The 20,771-nt window shown below is 32.7% G+C and overlaps 1 protein-coding gene across 3 annotated transcripts in view; it reads right to left on the bottom strand.

Moving 5' to 3' along the window:
- Window positions 1-20,771, bottom strand: part of LOC130447310 (TBC1 domain family member 4) — a 91,856-nt gene that overhangs the window by 7,894 nt on the left and 63,191 nt on the right. Inside the window, exons 1-10 of one of the 3 annotated variants that reach the window (XM_056784067.1) lie at window positions 15,092-15,322; window positions 8,000-8,125; window positions 6,723-6,884; window positions 6,255-6,665; window positions 3,876-3,993; window positions 3,676-3,820; window positions 1,257-1,560; window positions 1,009-1,196; window positions 597-832; window positions 224-544 (exon numbers count right to left, since the gene is read on the bottom strand). In XM_056784067.1, coding sequence (XP_056640045.1) covers window positions 224-544; window positions 597-832; window positions 1,009-1,196; window positions 1,257-1,560; window positions 3,676-3,820; window positions 3,876-3,993; window positions 6,255-6,665; window positions 6,723-6,884; window positions 8,000-8,125; window positions 15,092-15,157 — 2,077 coding nt within the window. In that variant the 5' untranslated portion in view covers window positions 15,158-15,322. Of the gene's footprint in view, window positions 1-223; window positions 545-596; window positions 833-1,008; window positions 1,197-1,256; window positions 1,561-3,675; window positions 3,821-3,875; window positions 3,994-6,254; window positions 6,666-6,722; window positions 6,885-7,999; window positions 8,126-15,091; window positions 15,323-20,771 lie in introns of those variants that run through there. The other 2 variants (XM_056784059.1, XM_056784076.1) reach the window with 2 other exon arrangements.

Below are 20,771 nucleotides of genomic sequence, written 5' to 3'. Positions count from 1 at the left end.
CTAGTTCATAACCAATTTAGAATCGCTGTGTAATACGCATGCTTAATTATGAACCGGTTTAGTATTGCTTCAACACTGTTGGTAGTGCGCATGACTGATTCGGAATCAAGGCTTATCAAATTAACAATAAACGATGTTGTCAAGTTTAACTATAATTCTGAAATTACTAGAAATCATTTTTTTTTCAATTTACCAATTAATTAATTGATTTCTTAATATTTACCTAAATCTATGAGAATAGCATGTTGGTGGGAGGTCAATTGTCTTAGCAAAGTTTCATACGGCACGTTATAATTAGGGAAAGACGACGTGTCTAAAGGAGCGATTTTTGCGACGTATTTTTTAGCCAAAAATTGCCAAACGTCTCCTCTTTTACCGCGCGGTACACCTTGTCTTATAGCTTGCAATAACATTTGAGAATCCACTTTAACAACAGTGCCTTCCTTGTTTGTGATCATTTCCCATACTTCTAATTCTCTTTGTACCAATCGCATTTCATCGTATTCCAATTTTATCCTTTTCACTGCCGATTCTTCCTGTTTAGCTGCAACACGATCATAATTATTCAATTTATATGAATTAAAAATATTTCCTACCTCTAATTTTGGCATTTTCTTTTTCCATTCTAACCAAAAGTATGGCCTGATAAATGGACGTTTTCCATAACACTCTTAATTCTTCGCGTGTTCGCTTTCTATCTCGCGGTTGTTGATTTTCTTGTTTGGGGGTAGCTACTCTTTTGAATATAGCCTGTCTCCAAGAGCCCGCGTCTCTATTCAATGATCCAACATCAGGAATAGTCGTTTTATGACTGTTACCAACTTTCAAAAATCTGGAGAACAAAAATTAAGGGTTTGAACAACTCAACTAATATGGCAACCACACTAAACTACTCTCAGTTCTACCGATACGGAAGCTCTAATTGGTAAGGCCCTGCTCAACATTCCTAAGTTGTTTTGACCTCCAAACCTCCCCCCAACCAAGTGATAAGTTATTTTGTTTACTCACATGTCCATCATAGGTGATTTGAGTCCTTTTTCACATTGCAAACTCTTTTCTGGAGATACCGAACTTTTGTTATTTTCTCTAACGTTAAGATGAGTATCTTTGAGATCGTTTTGTGATCCTATTGTTGATGATCTGGATCTAGGTTCAGATTCCCTATCAGAAATATCATTAACGCTAGGAGAAGATTCCTGTAATTGTAGAAAATAAATATAAATGTATTAAAATAAATGGTGGTAGTGAGAAATTACCCTATTTATAGGAAGGTTCAATCCTCTACTGGTCACCCCGAAATCCTCTTTGGATATTCTTCTTTTTAATAGTTGATCGAAGCTTCTTTTTGCTTTGGTGAAAATAGTGCCACCGCCTAAATATTGATTTAAAAATTCCGATCTGTTCTCGGCGGTGTCGTGGACGTGTCTTAATTGTTTCGACTCGCAATGAGCCCTTAATAACATCATTAAAAATTCATTTTGTTCGCGGACGGAATCTGTTTCGGCGCCTCGGAATTTCGTTAATATTATAGTCTGTTCTTCGTCATCCAGCTGTTCTATCCTGAAAACAATATTAAAATTTTCAATAAACAAATGATTGTGCATGTTTTTGCATTGTAAAGTATTGAGCCCTTAACTAATTCTCAATGTGGTGTAGGTGCTCCGCGTTTAGGCAAACAGATTCAAAAATGAATAAATCAGAATTTTCAATCTTCTAAAGAAGTCTCTGCAGTGAGCCCTGTGAGTCCGAGTAAATATCAAACATCTTTTTTTGTAGTTTAAAGATTCGTTCAAATTGAGTCGTACCCTAAAAGGAAAGGGCATATCTGAGATGCGATTCAATAAGGGCATAATAAACTGTTAAGGAGATGGATAAGTTCAGTTTTTTTGTAACTGATCTAAGCGCAAAACAGGAGGAACTTAATTTTTTAGATATGTAACTCACTTTTCAAGGAATTGTCGTTAAGACCTAAGAATTTTACAGATTGAACGATTCTTTAATAAAAAAGACAGTAAAGTATTTTGATATGACGAAACTCTGGTTTTAGAGAGACTTTGAGACATCGAAGATTAGAATCGCACCCTGATTTAAGGGTGATTAGGTCACTAGATATGATCTATGAAGTCCTATGATATCAAGGCTGTTCCAAGAGAAACTAGTATCGTCTGCAAAAAGACATAGTTTACCACTGATGTCTAGATAGGCGATATCGTTTATAAACAAAAAGAAACAAGATAGGGCCTAGTACTGAGCCATCGTTTATCAACCCTTTCAAATTGACTTCTGTTGGTGAAGTATGATTTAAACCCTGCGAATATCTACGAATCTTTTTGAATATTCCTGAATTGCTGGAAGCATTTCTAGAGAGCTTTCTTTAGATTTTCTTTTGGTCTCTGTTCTTTTGTGTCTTTCTCAATATCAGTAATAGTATCGAATTGTTCTTCGTTTACCTTTTTTCTTATTTTCGGGAAAAATTAGACATAAATCTGCTGCTTTTCATTCATTTCCTTCATACATTCGTACATATAACATTAATCAATAAATTGTGTGACTCACACACAGATGGTGTTGACACTGTCATATCTATATGACGTTTATGAAGTACCAACTTTCAAAAAACTGTGTGTCAAATTTTATGACATTTGGATAAGTCAGAAAAAAGTGACAGCCGTTTACATGAAACTACTTTTGTTATTTTCAAAATAATTTCGTCTGTTAATTTATCATTGCTTCTTGATGGAAAAAATACTGTAAAAGCTCAGCAATGGGTTCAAAAGTGTTATTTTTTATGGGTTTGGTGAATTTTAAACTCTAATTGAAGCAGTTACCCCAGACAAAACCAAAAAAGTCCCCAAATTGGTTAGTTGAGGCCGTGAAGATATCAAAAGGCAGTGTGTTTACAATTATGCATGAACATTTGACCACGAGAAAGCTTCTTTATAGTGGGTACCACGATTTTTCACAGTCGATCAAAAACAACAACGTGTTGATGATTTAGAGCTGCATTTGGGCATTTTTACACGTAATAAATCGAATTTTTTGCGTCGATATGTGACAAAGGATAAAACAACGATCTATCACTTCGCTTCGGAACCAAAACGATCATTATCTGAGTGGACTGCAGTCGGTGAACCAGGTCCAAAGGCACAACAGTCAGCTGGGAAGGTTATGGCTTCAGTATTATGGGATGCGCATTGAATATTATTCGTCGACTATTTCCAAAAAGAGGAAACAATCAATTGGGAATATTATATAGAGTTGTTGGATCGTTTGAATGCAAAAATCAAGGAAAAACGGTCTCTTATATCGAGGAAACAACCACTATTGCACAAGACATTATCTCGAATCACAAGTCGTTAAATTTAACGAATTTCACCTCGAATTGCTTCCTCACCCACTGTATAGTCCAGATCTAGCCCCCCCCAGTGACTAATGGCTATTCGTTCATCTCAAAAAAATGCTCGCCGGTAAAAAAATTAGCTCAAATGAAGAAGCAACTGCTGAAACTGGAGCCTATTTTGAAGCAAAATACAAATCCTTCTACAATCATTGCATCGAGAAGTTAGAGAAACTTTGGAATGATTGTTTTGCTTTGAAGGAGATTAAATTGATGAATAAAATCAATTTTTGGCAAAAACTTTTTTGATGACACTTCGTATTATGGCAAATGATTACCTTCTAAAGATAGCTGCTTGTGTTTTTCTGTCAGACATATTTTCTACTTCGACGCAAATTTTGTGATACCATACCATGGGACAGTGATCACAAGATGTAATCGTCTTCGGTTTGGTGTCTACGTTGGTAAACGCCTGGGTTATAGCTGGAAAGTTTGAAAATTACAAATTTACATAATTTGAGAGGGAAGTTTCCCTCACCTGCCATGGCGTCATTGGCTATCGAAGCGGATTCGCATTTAAAAATGTACCCAACGTGAGTGAAAGTACTTTGTCCTTCTCTACATATGAATCCAAAATGTTCCGATCTGGTAATACCCTGAAATAAAAAATTATTGAAGAGCGGCTACAAGTTTTAGTTAAAAAAATGATAAACCTTCAGCTAAAAATTGGTCAACGACTATTTTTAGTAAAAGGTAATTATTTTCTTCATAGATAAATGTTTAATATTTATTGCCGCAATTCAAGACTCTGTGTTATTGCCCTTTTACTGAAGGAAATCTAGGCTTTAAAGATGAAAAAGAAATCATGCTTTTGAACTGGAAAAGACTCAATGAAGAAGTTCAATCAAAAAAAATATTTACAAAAACTTCTTTGTATATGTTGTCTTAGAAAAGCTGAAAAAAACTTGATGAAAATGATAATTATGGAAACTTCATTAATTTTCTGCATTAAAATCCTTTCGTCGCTAAAATTCAAGGCTCTAATAATGAAAAAAAAACAAGAAACATATTTTTGAACTATAAAACCCTCAATAAAAATGATATTTGTGGAAACTAGATTAATTTTCTTTGTAAACTATGTCTCAAAAGATCATTAGTGTGATTTTTTCGCCGAAATTCAAGGCTCTAAAGATGAAAAAAATCACGAAACGTGTTTTTGAACTGGAAAAAACTCAATAAAAATGATATTTGTGGAAACTTGATTAATTTTCTTTGTAAACTATGTCTCAAAAGATCATTAGTGTGATTTTTCGGCGAAATTCAAGGCTCTAAAGATGAAAAAAAATCACGAAACGTGTTTTTGAACTGGAAAAAACTCAATAAAAATGATATTTGTGGAAACTTGATTAATTTTCTTTGTAAATTATGACTTAAAAGATCATTAGTGTGATTTTTTCGCCGAAATTCAAGGCTCTAAAGATGAAAAAAATCACGAAACGTGTTTTTGAACTGGAAAAAACTCAATAAAAATGATATTTGTGGAAACTTGATTAATTTTCTTTGTAAACTATGTCTCAAAAGATCATTAGTGTGATTTTTCGGCGAAATTCAAGGCTCTAAAGATGAAAAAAAATCACGAAACGTGTTTTTGAACTGGAAAAAAACTCAATAAAAATGATATTTGTGGAAACTTGATTAATTTTCTTTGTAAATTATGACTTAAAAGATCATTAGTGTGATTTTTTCGCCGAACTTCAAGGCTCTAAAGATGAAAAAAATCACGAAACGTGTTTTTGAACTGGAAAAAACTCAATAAAAATGATATTTGTGGAAACTTGATTAATTTTCTTTGTAAACTATGTCTTAAAAGATCATTAGAGTGATTTTTCGGCGAACTTCAAGGCTCTAAAGATGAAAAAAATCACGAAACGTGTTTTTGAATTGGAAAAAACTCAATGGAAAAGATATTTGTGGAAACTTGATTAATTTTCTTTGTAAACTATGTCTCAAAAGATTATTAGTGTGATTTTTTCGCCGAACTTCAAGGCTCTAAAGATGAAAAAAATCACGAAACGTGTTTTTGAACTGGAAAAAACTCAATAAAAATGATATTTGTGGAAACTTGATTAATTTTCTTTGTAAACTATGTCTTAAAAGATCATTAGAGTGATTTTTCGGCGAACTTCAAGGCTCTAAAGATGAAAAAAATCACGAAACGTGTTTTTGAACTGGAAATAGATCGATCGAAAAAGATATCTATAAAAAGTTGATCTTATTTGTATACGTTGTCTTAGAAATGCATTAATATCCTTTCGTCGCTAAAATTCAAGGCTCTAATAACGAAAAAAAAACAAGAAACATATTTTTGAACTGGAAAAATTAAATGAAAATGATATTAAATGATTAAAAGATCATTAATGTCATTTTTTCGCTGAAATTCAAGGCTCTAAAGATGAAAAAATCAGGATATATAAGTTTGAACTGGATTAAGAAGATAATCAATTTTCTTTGGATACGGTGTCTTAGAAAAGTGGTAATACCCGTTTATAGCAAAAATACAAGGTTGTAAAGAAAAAAAAAAAAAATAAATACAAAAATTAAAACACAATTCACATGAACGAGGGTTCGTTTTGTTAGAAATAATATCTTAAAAAAGTGTTTGCGTTTTAAATAAGAAAAAAATCAAAACTGAAGATATTAATTAATAAATATAATTGCAAGAAGTAATTTTTTTTGTTTACGGTGTCTTGTGAGAGTGGTAATTAAAAAAATAAGCAGCGCTATTGAGAAACAAGATATTCTAGAATAGCAAAAACTTTTTTTTATATGAAATAAAGTACGATAAACTTATTTTCTGAAATCCAAGACCTTAAAGTAACAAACCAAAATATATTTGTCCAAACGATTCAAAATATACCTGTACACAAGTGGTAATATCCTTATGTTGTTTATGTAATAAAATAATTTTTCTATCGGGACTTATCAATCTCAAATCGGTTCTGTCTACTTGCAAAACCATTGTTCTATTATGATCATCCAAATTCATCGTAGATTCGGTACGAGTAAAATTGTTGTTTCTGTTGTTGTTGTTGTTCGTTTCATCGTTATTGTTATTTATAGAATCGTTTTCTTGATTAATTTGATTAGTAACATTATCTGTGACTGGTTTGTTGGCGTTGTAGTCTTGTTTTTCGGATTCCGCAGCCAAGGTGTTCAATATTTGATTTTGTTCTCCTTGGTCGGCAATTAAATTCGAATGCACAGATTGCGACCTTAATAAAGGATGTACGTTGATATTTGTTATTGAATCTTCACTCGTAGTAGAATCCTGAAATTCAATAACAGCTAATTTGATAAATATTGATTTAGATACTGAAAAATTCACCGTCGAATTCCTTCTGATTAGATAACTTTCGCTTTTCAATCGGCTGATGCGTTTTCCTTTACATTTTTCTAATTCGTGCGTTTTGAATTTTTCCAAAGCGTCATCTATGAACGTGGCGGGAACCTGCTTCTGCCATACTTTAAGTTTACCAATATAAAGTACCTAGAAGTTAATTCGAAACATTTTAGTATTTATAGAATAACTATTAATTTGGAATTGTAATTTTCAAAAACGGGATACGAAAAAAGACAATTGACGTCTCCTAGAGGCTTTCAGCAGCAGGTGTGTTAGCTATCCACACTCTCGATTTATTCAGTAGCCGGCTACGCTTACTACGAGAATCGTCCCAGAAGTATCTGGTTTGATCTAGAAGTGGCGGTAGTTGCTTGAAAAATACACGATCTATACAGCTTATGTTTTAAATTTGAAGACGTCTATTCTGGATGAGACTGCTTTAAGATATTGGGTAGCGGAGACCTGCAACGTAGTGATCGACCAAATGAGGTGACGACTCCAGAAATTTTGAAGGAAATCCACAAAGAGCAACTGGATCATCGAAAATTTGAATATGAAAAAGCTGTGCGCAAGATGAGTGTCCACCATCGTTTTTTTGGGATGCGCGTGGAATAACCATCGATTATCTCGAAAACGGAAATATTGCAGCGTTTGAGCGAAGAAATCAAGCAAAAACAACCGTATTCGCATGGCCAAAATTAATAAAATAAAGTTTGAATTGCTACCTCACGCACCCTATTCGCTAGATTTAGCCTCCTTGGATTATTTTAAGTTCCCTGACTTTAAAAAATAGCTCGGTGGTCAAAAAAGAAAGTGTTGGATTCCACTTCACAAGAAAAACTGTCATAAACTAGAACGACTCAGACTTGAGTTTCTTATGAAGAGTCTAGATTGGTTATAATGATCTCAAGTTGTTCATCCATTCAAACACTTCGATGCAAGTGAAAAATAAGAGGGGGTATCATGAAACAATGTGAAAGGACGTAGGTTTTTCCTAAAACGTGCTATCAGGTATATCGGAGAAGATTAAGTAAATTCCATGCTATTAGGATATCAAGAAGGATATAAAACACTTGGAGCTCTTGAAAAAAGACATCATGGAATTCCCGGGGTCAGATTTCGGGCAATTGAGTTATTTTCTTGGGGTTGAATCGGTAAATATGTCAATTAATCAGATTTGAGTAAAATTATTTGAAATTTTATACTACTAAATAATAAATTTGTCTATTTGTGATATATTTCGATGAAAATATTGGTTTTACCTCGAAAAAATTACTAGAACTTGGTGAGATGTCGACGCATAGCGACGTCAAGTTTGCAGCACTGCTTACTGATCTAGTTGGCGGCGTGTGAGTTTGTTCCTTCATTTGTTTATATAAATCAGTTACCTGTAACAATAATCAAATTATAAACCACATCATTCGTGAAGTTTAATGATTAAAAAGTAGAAAAATTCGTGATAATACTTTCCAAAGATGTCTGAAGTAATCACTTGTTTGTGAGTGAAATAAAAAATAATAACCATAGAAAAATAATTGATCAGTCATTGGACAATTGAAAAATTGTATCATTTGTTTGAAGATTGGATTCAAAACGAAGACCACCAAGACTGCGAGTAAGATTATGAGTACTGTAATCTGGAACTGAAGGGGATCGCTGCGTTCCAAAACTCTTATCTAACCTTCTGCAATAATGCAACCTGTTTATCGCTCGAAAATGATAAGCAATTCACTTCAAAGTGCGATTCTTTAAAATGGATCAAAACTGCAACATCCCCCGTATATTCCCGCGTCTACCACATGTTTGGACTTCTGAAAGAAAACCTCAGAGGTGGAGAATTCAACGACGATGTACAGTGGGGCGAATCGATGTATTTGGTGGACCAATATCTAAAATTTCGAATTTCTTATTATTTTTTTGTTGGTTAAGCTGTTCTTCTTTTAGTTTCTATTATCATTGTGTATCGTCAGATTTTTTTAAATTAAAAATTTCCTTCTGACATATCTTATTGAGCCGACCCCGTACATGGAAAAACCCTTTTCTTCCAAAAAAAAAACTATTTCGATGAAACAAAATTAATTAATATAATTTAACTTTATTATCACAATTAGAGTTCACGCAGTTTGAACTTACATAAACTCTGAAGTTAAGAAATGTGTAAAATTTATAAAGAAAATCGCTCAAAATCGCTCATAAACCTAAAGTCCGCAAAATGGTTCCCTAGCCGCTATCCAGTTGTTATGGAATTTTGTAAATTTGGCGAATTCGCGGGACGCTTTTTTCGGGCAGCGTCATTCACATTTTTTATAAATGGCGGGATTCGTTTGATATTCATTTGTATATAATTCTTTTAGCAGTAGGCGGTTTATTTACACTATTTCTTCTAAATAATTTCTAGGAAACTCTTTTTATTTATTTCTTTTCGTCTAGAATTTTATAGAATTTTATTTAGGTATATAAATAATTTGTATAAACGCAGTTGGTTTAGTTTTAAATAAATAGTCGTAGTGAAAAGATCGAATTGGTAAAAATAATCGCAGAAATTGTTTATATGATATTTATAAGTAAATTATTGTAACTTAAGTGTAGTGTATAGTGTGTAAATAAATTAAAAACGTAGGAAACAGCCTCTATTAATTCACCCCACGAATATAAAGAGTGTATCTATGGGTTTTATACTTTATTTTCCATCAATAATTACCTGTGGGTTTGTGCCGATTTACGAGAGAAAAACTCATTTTTTTCTTGCTTCTTCTCAAATGGTATACCTATAAATTATATGTTTTTTGTTTTAACTGTTTGTTTATATTTTATTATTGTTTTCAATCCTCATGAATTGTAAAAACAAGAAATTCAATAGATAAATAAAATTTAATATCGGCATAGAATTAATAGCATTATGAACAAAAATCGAGACGCGTCTAAATTTTTCAAACGTCGGACACATCGACAATGGATTCACGATCTTGGACTCGAAAATATTTCTAAGAAAAATTGATGGTAAAGGAGGATTTTGGTTTTCTGAAAAACCCCCGTAACCCAGTTGTTCCTATCAAAAAAGTGACCCAAGTTGTTGGAAATAGGGTATGGAATCAATTTACGATGTCAGTAATGAATAAAAACATCGATACCTTGAAAAAATAAGGAATGTTTACGTTCAACTTTTTCTCGTACAGCCAACTTTAAAACTACAGTGTGTTCACATGGTTGTCCATGTCGAATATCGGCATCAAAAAGCTTCCGGAGAAGTGTCAAATCATTTGCCTCGATCATATTTGGACCGCCCTCGTATATCAAGTGATTATCTTCATCAAAATGACTACAATCATTTAATTTTATAATTATTCTAGGATAGTACGCCCATGGACGTGATTTTTCTTTGAAATAATTTTATCTAGAAATGAAAAACAATTTAAAAAATTATTTTATTTATTTTTTCTTTGCGCAATTAAAGTTATTTTTATCTAAACGTTTCGCTCGTGTCTAATATGTTTGTTTATATTCCCATTATAAAATTTTTAGTAACCTTCGCGTATTTTTATCATTTACACGTTACGAGAATGTTTTGATTCGGATTAATAAATCCTAGATGGGCAATAATAATCCCATTTTTTAACAAAAATATTTACATTTATACATCGGGGATCTTATAGGTTCCTTTGTAGCAACCAGCATTTCGTACGTCTCACATTTCTATCTATCCACTCGTCTTCCTGGATAGCTCTGTCTGTTCAATTCCTTCCTGCCAGGTTCTTGAGGGTCTACCTCGTCTTCTTCTATTCTGCGGTTGTTACATCACACGTGCGTACCAAAGCAATTGTTTAGTCTGTTTTTTCCCTAAAGCCCTGTATAATACACGACCTGTTCTTCGTCGCATATCTTCATTTTGTTCTGGATATCCAACGAGTTGTCTAATCTTCACGACAACCACGATCATGAGTTGGCACTTTGTAACTAGAAGTTAAAATTTTGTGGCGGGTATCGAAATCACGAGTTGGCGCCTCTATTATCGATATGTACCTCTTTTCTGATGAAGATAAATTATTTGGAAAGTTTGTTTTCGATTTGTGACAGTTTCGTCCCGCCAAAATTTATTCAGTGTATATACCACGGTTTTTCCTGAATAAAATATATTTCTTTCTTAATTTCCAGTACTTTTCTGCGTTTAAAGAATCCAATAATTGTAATGATTTTTCAGTGATTGTAATATTTAAATTAATCGTTGAAACCTAACCTAACTTAACCTAACCTAACCTAACCTAACATAACCTAACCTAAACTAACCGTGTGGTGCAATTGGGCAATAAGTGCATTAAATGGTCGAACTGTATGTAAAATCATCGTTTATTTTATTTATTGTCGACCACTACATCAAGTAAAAATCATGGAATAGTTTTCGATAACAGCTTTCCCTGTTTGTGATTTCATTTTGTAGAGAATTATGTAGGTTAGGTTTCGACGATTAATTCAAATATTACAATCGCTGAAGAACCATGACAATTATTTGATTTATTAAATGCCAAAAATCTCTGAGGGGATGCTTTCTGCGTAATTTTCTTTAAACATACTAAAATTTTAACTAAACCGGAGGCGTGTAACCTAATCTAGATAATTACCCAAAAAAATTTTCGGGGAATTTTATCCCCCAATCACTCCGTTTAAATAGGTAAGCCGGGCCCTTCAGGTTGGAAAAAATTGGTAAACCGATTTTTTTTTTCATTATATCGCAAAATTTCCTATCGAATAGACTGTTTTTTAGCGAAATCCGAGATGACGGGAAAACATTTCTGTTTTTTTTTAAATAATCATTTTTTTTCATACTTTCGGCTAAATAAATCGACGCATTTCGTATCTCTAATTTATAGCTGTCGATTTATATAAAAATTTTGCAATTCCGCGATCACGGGTCTCTTGAGATTGCCAGCTCCCGGACTAATTGTTTTAACAAAGTGTAGGCTAATTACGTGATCAAGTTTGGATTTTAAGGTTGATTTGACGAGATTCACACATTTTTTGTATACAAATTATTCATAATGATTTTTTTCTAGAATTATATCACCTTGTCCATGATACAAAATCGAATTCGAATATTAATATCAAATATAACTGGTTTTGTAGTCAATATAAATTATAACAAACACGTTTTTTAAAAGGTAAAACAAATGTTGTACGTAAATTAAATGTATGTAAATATCCAATCTTTAAACTGTTACTTTCTATTAAAAAATATTGAGTAATGTTAATTTATAAATCTAAAACTTGTTCATAATTATTTCAGCTAGATAATAATAATAATATAATATAAAAATAATTCTTGCTACGAGGGCGACGCTATACATTACACTACATTAGGTTAAAAGTAATCAACACGTACATAAAGCACGTAAATATTTGTTTATGCTGAAGAATAATCAGAAATCACACATGGTCGAATCAGACGATTAGAGTGGATTCTCAATTAATATTTTCACGTAAAAATTCAACTGTCTTCTGTGCAATATGTCACGAAACATTAATCCCTGACTCAAGAACTGCAGGTAAACATTTTGTGGTGTACCAAGTCCTGGTGCCATACGTGGCTCTCCTTCTGAGAAGAATATAACGTCCATCATTATTTAACATCTCTAACAACCACACATGTGGCACCCAACATATGGAGATGATTGTGTAAAATTGGATTTATTGTTGCGGATCTAGCACCAAGAGATGTATCTTGGATCTTCTTCCATTATAAGTTTCATTCTTTCAAAATTTCTAGCAGTAATGGGAAAATATGATCCACCGGCACGTATCTCATCACCAAGTGATATTCATCCTCTTTTGGATTCCCCCATAGCAGCGAGATATTTTGTCCACAATACAAGGTGTCCCACGACGAGTTAAAACTATCTGATATATGGCAAAAAACTTATAGTAGAATCATGAAAATTTCTAAGTTTGAGTTTTCGGATACGATCTTTTAACTAAAATATTTTCAAAAATAGTCGACTTCCGGTTCTACCGGAAGTCATCTGTAACTATGTTATTTTAAATGAAACACCCTGTATATTAATACATTTTTGAAATTTACGTAAAATTTTAGTATACTTTTGTCTAAAAACTTTTTTCGAAAAATGCAGACTTTTCGAGTTATTAATTTTTTTGTAAGAAATTTGACCCCTGTAGACCCTTATAAATTATTTTTTTACGAGGATACCTTTAAAGATATGGAAATGGTTTCTATTCGGTTGCTTTTAGCAAGGTCAGACGTATTTGAATTTGTGTTGAAAAATTTTTTATTTTATATAGGGTGTATGAACGGGTCAAAATGAAATTTAGCCCACACCTACATCTCTAAAAATTTACAGAAAACATTTAACATCTGGATAACGGTAAGATTTGGGTATAGTATATATGAATTTGCCTTACTTTTTACCCCTGAATGCATTAAAATATATTAAATCGGGTGGTTCTATTTAAAAAAATAAATAAATTTGATATTTATGAAGTTAAGCTTTGAACACTTTTTATACACAACCTGTATAAAATTTTTCAACATAGATTCAAATTTGTCTGACTTTGTTAAAAGCAACCGAATAGAAACCATTTTCATATCTTTAAGGGTATTCTCGTAAAAAAATAATTTATAAGGGTCTACAAGGATCAAATTTTTTACAAAATTTAATAACTCAAAAAGTATGCATGTTTCGAAAAAAGTTTTTAGACAAGAGTATACTAAAATTTTACGTAGATTTCAAAAATGTATTAATATACAGGGAGTTCCATTTAAAATAACAAAGTTACAGTCGACTTCCGGTAGAATTGGATTTTGTCATATACAGATAGTTTTAATTCATCGTGGGACACCCTGTATACACTTTGCCTCCGTTCTAAAGCTTACACAATCATAGTAGCTCGAATGTACCAGTATTTGCATTGAGATAGCACACAAATGCAGGCAGTTAGTTATTTGAAAATGCAGTGGTGCCAGCTCTAATTTCTATTATTTCTAATTTTCTTCTCAGTTTTAAAATTATATCCTATGCTTCACTATTACGTGGAAATTTGAATTAACTTCTTCTATTTGTATACCTTATAAGGACCATATGCTGCTAAGTACTACTACATAATCTTGAACGGCGTCGGTAATGTTTTATTAATTTAACACACGCAATTTTTAACGACTACAATTCGATAAATTTTCAAATAAGAAGTATGATATACGTAGAGCTATCCATGAGTTATCCTTTCGCTTTTTGTAAGAGTAATTTTGAGATTGGGAAAAAATCACTAAAAACCTTTTTTGTAGGAAATTTTTTAAGCTACATTTTTGGTCTTTTCACTTTTTTCGGAATGTTGCATACATTTCGAGTTATTCGCAAAAATCGGAATTTCGAAAATTTAATCAAAAATATGTCGCTTAGTGTCCAAAATTTTTTAGTGGGATGCGACCCCGAAGTTTGAGAGCATTTTACAAAGAAATAACAGCTCTTAGGTAAAAATCACAGGGAACCTTTTTTGTACAAAATTTCTTAAACTACATTTTTGATCTTCTCACTTTTTTCGAAATTTTGCATAGATTCCGAGTTATTTGCAAAATTCGAAATTTTCAACGACTACTAGAATTTGATAATTCTCAAATAAGAATTATGATATACGTAGTGCGATAGATGAGTTCTTGGTCTTAAAAAATAATTGAAGTGCGTTCGTAGAAATCTTCGTCTCAACAAGCTGCCGATTCGATTCGTTTTATTATAGTATAGCTTGAACGACCACTCAGTCAAGTTGTTTTGAAAAATGTCTCAAATTGAGTTGAAAATAGTTTAAAACCATCACTAATTAAAAATAGAGACTGTTTACAGTGATTTGTGTCATTATCAACAATTCAATATTGGTTTCGGCTAAGGACGAGAATCATTAGAAGATGACCCACGTGCAGAAGGTGCTGACTACTCCAGAAAACAAAAAATGTGACCCGCGACTAAAAACAAAAGTATTTCCATTAACAAATAAGTGATCTAAGGATCCTTACAAACGACAAAAAATAAGTGGAAGGTCTAATTCTCAGTGCAGTGCCAAAGTAGAGTCGACTAGAATGTTGTAAGTGATTTTTAGAGCTTTGCAGTCACGACCAAAGAAGTTCAAGCCGATGAATTGTAATTGGAGATGTAGCTAAGGTCTTTTACTATGATCCGACATCCAAAAGAGATTCCATTGAATGGAAGACGTTCTGAAAAGTGCATGGAAACAAAAACAGAACATATTATGACTTTATAACGTTTATTTCTATGTTAGACTATGAAAAATTAAAAAAAAAGTAGTAAAAGCTCCTAAATACGTTTCTTATTTTTCACCTGAAATATTATGTTACTTACAGCTTTTTTTCCTATATAACTCGCATCGCTATAGGAAGTATAACTAATATTAGGTACGGTAATCATTTTTTAATCACTTATATCACAAAAACACTAATAATAATTCGATAAAATATTAAAACACTAACAATTATTATCTATCACAATTTAGTTCCACGAAAAATAATGATGCGTCAATTCGTATCACGAAGTCACTAAATGACTTTCAGCATGTTGTTTCAGGTTTATACTGAAAAATAATTGCATTAAACATTTGGTTTCTAACGAATACACTGTATGACGATCGTGGGTTAAAAATAAATATATATATCACACATCTATAGAGTGTGCGGTGCGTTAGTAACAGCAATTGTTCGAACAATTTATAATTTGGAATACAAAAAATAAAAAATACGAGGGTTGTTTCACGATTTAGCTTATTTCATTTCGTCATTTGTCATATCTATGAACAAGCTTTGCAATATCTTCTTCATGGCCACTAATGATTGAAAGTGGAGTTTCTTCGAGCTCCGCGTCAGTTTAGAAACGCCGCCTTCCAAATCACCGCTTCAATTCAGTGAAAAGATGAAAATCACTCGATACTAGCTCGGAACTGTATGGTGGGTGTTCCAATGCTGTACCAATTCGGTTGTTTCGTGGTTTTTAGCTAGAAATTGTTCACTAACAACAGAATACAGGATAGATCCTGAAAGCAGTTCGGCCAACTTCAAATTTCCGACACCATTCACGAAGAACCCATTAGTTATGAAGACCTCGACTCATTCTTCGATGAATTTCCGTTGCTCTTTACCCTGTTGAATGACAATTCGCAATTCTCACTAGGAGGGAAAATCAACTCATGTTCATGAGATTACGACTTGTTTGGAATCACTAGTGACGCAGACAAATCACCTGCATGTCATCATACTGTGTGACCGGAAGTAATAAGCCAGTTAAACGATTTTGGATGTAGGTTTCATTTTTTTTTTTAGCTCAGTGTCTTTGATAAAACGATTTTTCGTATTTCAGTACGAACGTAAAAAAAATAATGTATCGAATACGTGTAAAAAGAGTTTAATGCACTCAACGCGTTGCTCAACTCGACTTGACGACTTCTTTGGGCAATTTTTCGTCACTTGTGGCACAAATTACTATTTTTATACCCGTTACGTTGGAATCAATTTCAATTTAGTTATTTAGAAATGTTATTAATACCGAATCGCATTTGGTTTGGCATTGTTTCAAATATTTCTTTTGTTTTCGTTGTTTATAATGTTTATATTGTTGAATGTTATTAATTATTTTATATCTGAATGAGCCCAATAAATTTATATTACTTATGAAAACTACGAAAGATTTTTTCTCGTGAATTTATAATACAAAGTTCAAGTTTACAGTAAAAAAGACTCCTGCCAAATGAAAAGCGATTTTTGAACTTTTGGTTTCGTGCCAAGAAATTTGTACAGGGTGCTTGAATAAGAACAAAAAGTGTATATGAAGACTAAAAATAAAAATGATCCTAGTACGACTTGGCCATATAGTCCAATCATCACAGCTACCGACCCAAGAAAATTTTGGACGCTAAGCGATATATTTTTGTTTAAATTTTCAAAATTCCGAATTTTGCGAATAACTCGAAATCTATGCAAAATTTCGAAAAAAGTGAGCAGATCAAAAATGTAGTTTAAGAAATTTTCTACAAAACAGGTTCCCTGTGATTTTTCCCTAAGAGCTGTCTTTTCTTTGTAAAATGCGCTCAAACTTCGGGGTCGCATCTCACTAAAAAGTTTTCGCTTCACGTAGAGTCTGAGGGAAATTCGCTTTTTGTAAGAGTAATTTTGAGATTAGAAAAAAATTACAGTAAACCTTTTTGTAGGAAATTTTTTGAACTACATTTTTGATATCTTAACTTTTTTCGAAATTCGGCATAGATTCCGAGTTATTCGCAAAATTCGGAATTTTGAAAATTTAAATAAAAATATATCGCTCAACGGCCAAAATTTTGATGTTAACTTTTACTGTATCGATAGAGCACCCTCAGAACTATCTAAATCCAGAAAATCTGCGACATAACTAATTTTCGTGGGTTTTGGCTCTAATTGGACTGTACTCACTGGACTAATAACAAAAATAAGCTTCTATATGTCATTCACACTCCGATCAAGGTTGTTGTGATATATTCGATTTAAATGTCAATTTTCTCTTTGAATTTGAGCTTAATTAACAAGATCTATTTTCAATATTATCCTTGCGACTCAGAAAATAAATCAGTACATTTTGGATTATATTAAGTTCAGTTTTCAACTATGGTAATGAATATAAATAAAATTTTTTGATTTATTTCATGCGCAAAAACAAATTAAGCAAGTTAAATAACTTTGAAAAAACTATTTATTAACATAAAATATAAAAATAATCTGACTACTCTACTCGTTTGATGTCAAAACTATTAAGAACACATTATGCGTGTTTATTCTCTCTTAAATACTAATCCTATTGTATACAAAAGTTATAATTTATGGTCGTCACATTTAATAAAATAAGTAAGTTAATGGTCTAAGGGACTTGTGGAATCGCTTATGAAGACGTTGAGGACGGTCAGTCGACAACAAATTTATTTACGATTCTTCACAGTTACATTAATATAAGACAAAAATTGGTAATTCGAAACGATTATGGTTAACAAATCTCAAATGGTTCCCATTAGGAATTCGCAGATGATCTTAAGACTCGCAAATAATTGACCCAGGGGAAAGCCATGCAATTTCGAGATTCAAACCACAAACTTTCAAAGATTGATCTTGTGATTTGTTAATGGTCTGAGTGCTGTTCTTAATACATTTACACAAATTAGGCGAAAACTGCTTCATGGTCAAAGAGACATGCATAAATATACAGGGTATTTGAAAAAAAGGTGAGACAGTCTCTAGGATAGATAGAAAACTGAAAAATATTTGAGGTTTACTCAGAAAAAATACAATGTAACTACTGGTAACTGATACATCCAACGTATTTGTTTTTAAGTCTGACTCTCATAGAGGGCGCTAGTTATACGGTTAGTACTAAGTAGTATTGATGATAACCTTTTTAATATTAGATTTATTGAGGAAAATTCCTAAAACATCATTTAATTTTATACCAAAAAGGTATTCTTGTATCGTTTTCGGAATATTTTAATTTGAAAATTACGAAATCTTCTTGACAATATCTAATTTAACAAATAACAAGATTTCGGAAATGTAATTATTATTGACTCAACGTAATAACTATCAATGAATGATAGATTTTCATGGCAAACTAAGAGAAAATACTATTGAGATGTTAAATTCAAAGTTAAATCGTTTTGGGTACTCAACTATTGGGTGCTTTAGTTTGAAATAACAATTTGAGTCCCAGAACCGCAATACATGATCATTAAATTGTTTTTTGTTTCATACTAAGAGGTCTAATAGCTCAAACTAGAAAACCAAGATCCTATACTGATTAGATTTTTGTGAAACGTTACAAGAAACGAAAGCTCTCAGACGCAATTTTTTAAAATGTATCTGTTTTATCACTCACACTCCCTGTATAACAGCCTCTCATTTATTTCTAATCGAATATACAGTGGCGAGCAAAAAATTGAGGTCACTCCAGAAATTACGAATAATTTTAGCGTCAATATTGATGAGGATTAATAGGCGTTAAAGCAAATTTTTTCCGAGACTTGACAGCTGTCATTAGCTGTCATTCGATGGATTAGAGTATGACTTTGAAAAAAAAATGTGCATTCACATTTTCCTTGCGCGTTTTCCAATTTACTTGTTGATGCTGGACTCTGTGGTGTGCAAAGAGTGTACCAGCGTTTTCTGGAGACTGGCCTGATTACTAGAAGACCACGGTCTGGGCGAAAAAGAGTTACCACTCAACGAGATGACCGTTTTTTGGTGTCCACTAACGGAATAGGACAGCTACTGCGGTTTCACTGCTAAATCAATTGGGAGTTAGCCCGATGGCTATACACTCTTAGCTTATTTTTCAGAATGTTTTAATGTGTGTGTTTCGCTGCCCTGAGGTAAACCATTTTCAGCTTTCTTCGGCAAGAAAAGATCTAATCCTAGTGATCACTCGCGTGTTTTACTGCTGTTTTATTCAAGATATCTGTCATTTTTGTTGCTTTTTTCAAGAATTCTGTCATTTTTGTTGCTTTTTTAAAGAATTCTGTCATTTTTGTTGCTTTTTTAAAGAATTCTGTCATTTTTGTTGCTTTTTTAAAGAATTCTGTCATTTTTGTTGCTTTTTTAAAGAATTCTGTCATTTTTGTTGCTTTTCAAAAAAAATTCTGTCATTTTTGTTGCTTTTTTCAAGAATTCTGTCATTTTTGTTGCTTTTTTAAAGAATTCTGTCATTTTTGTTGCTTTTTAAAAAAAATTCTGTCATTTTTGTTGCTTTTTAAAAAAAATTCTGTCATTTTTGTTGCTTTTTTTCAGAAATTTCGTCATTTTTGTAGTTTTCTTCGAAAATTCTGTCATTTTTATGTTTTCTTCAAAAATTTAGTCATTTTTTGTAACTTTTTTAAAAATTCGAAATTCTTATTTCTTTTTGCTACTTTTTTTCAGAAATTCTGTTACTTTCTGGTATTAATCCATCATTTTCATCACCAAATCGCAGTATTTTGTCATTTTTTTCACTGTTTCGTAGTATTATTTTAGTTTCAGTCACTATTTCGTAGTAATTTGTCATTGTTAGACACCATTTCGACAGTTTAAGTCATTATAACGTAGTGATTTGTCATTTTAGTAACTATTTCGTCATTTTTAATCATTATTTTATAGTAATCTGCCATATTTAGTCACCGTTTCGTAGTACTTTGTCATTTTTGTCACTGTCTCGTAGTTATATGTCAATTTTCATCATCACTTTTTCGTCGTAATCCGTCATTTTGGTCACTATTTCCTCATTTTTAATCAATATTATATAGTAATGTGTTAATTTAAGTAATTATTTCGTAATTTGTCATTTTGATCACTACATCGTCATTATACCGTTAGAACTGCTAGATTGTCATGCAGAAGATTGGCTACAGGTTCCCCGTTGCAACGCCAGCATCGGACAGCAAGATTGACATTTACTAGAGATCACGTTGGTTAGAATGATGATGACTGGAGCTGGGTATTGCTCTCAGAAAAGTCGGGTTTTTGCCTCACCAGGTCAGATGGACGTCGACGAGTGTGGAGACCTTGGGAAAGATATGCTGAAGTTTGTAATCTACGAACGTCTTCCATTTGGCGGTAAGTCAGTTATGGTTTGATCGGGAATCACTGCACAAGCTCGTACAGAGTTGGTTTTTGTAGAAAATGGCTCCCTAACCTCTCACAGGTACATTACGGAGGTGCTAGAAGACCATGTTATGCCTTTCATGGTGACTATGGGGAAACGTGGCATTTTTATGCAAGATAATGCGAGACCACATACAGCCAGAATTGTCAGGGAGTATCAGGATGAGGTAGAAATTTGGCGGTTTGACTGGCCAGTCCACAGCCCAGACATGAATCTCTGGGACGTGTTGGGACGAATGATCCGCAGACACATATCAGTATCAAGAACTGTCCAGGAGGAGCTGTTGCAGAAATGGGATAACATCGACCGGAATGTGATCCGCAACTTAATTCAGAGTATGCCGCGCCGACTTCAAGCAGGTATCAATGAAATAGGAGGGAAT

Source organism: Diorhabda sublineata, chromosome 1 (genome assembly GCF_026230105.1).
Source record: "Diorhabda sublineata isolate icDioSubl1.1 chromosome 1, icDioSubl1.1, whole genome shotgun sequence".
In the NCBI taxonomy this organism is placed as follows: domain Eukaryota; kingdom Metazoa; phylum Arthropoda; class Insecta; order Coleoptera; family Chrysomelidae; genus Diorhabda; species Diorhabda sublineata.
This window is presented reverse-complemented; position numbering and strand designations above follow the sequence as displayed.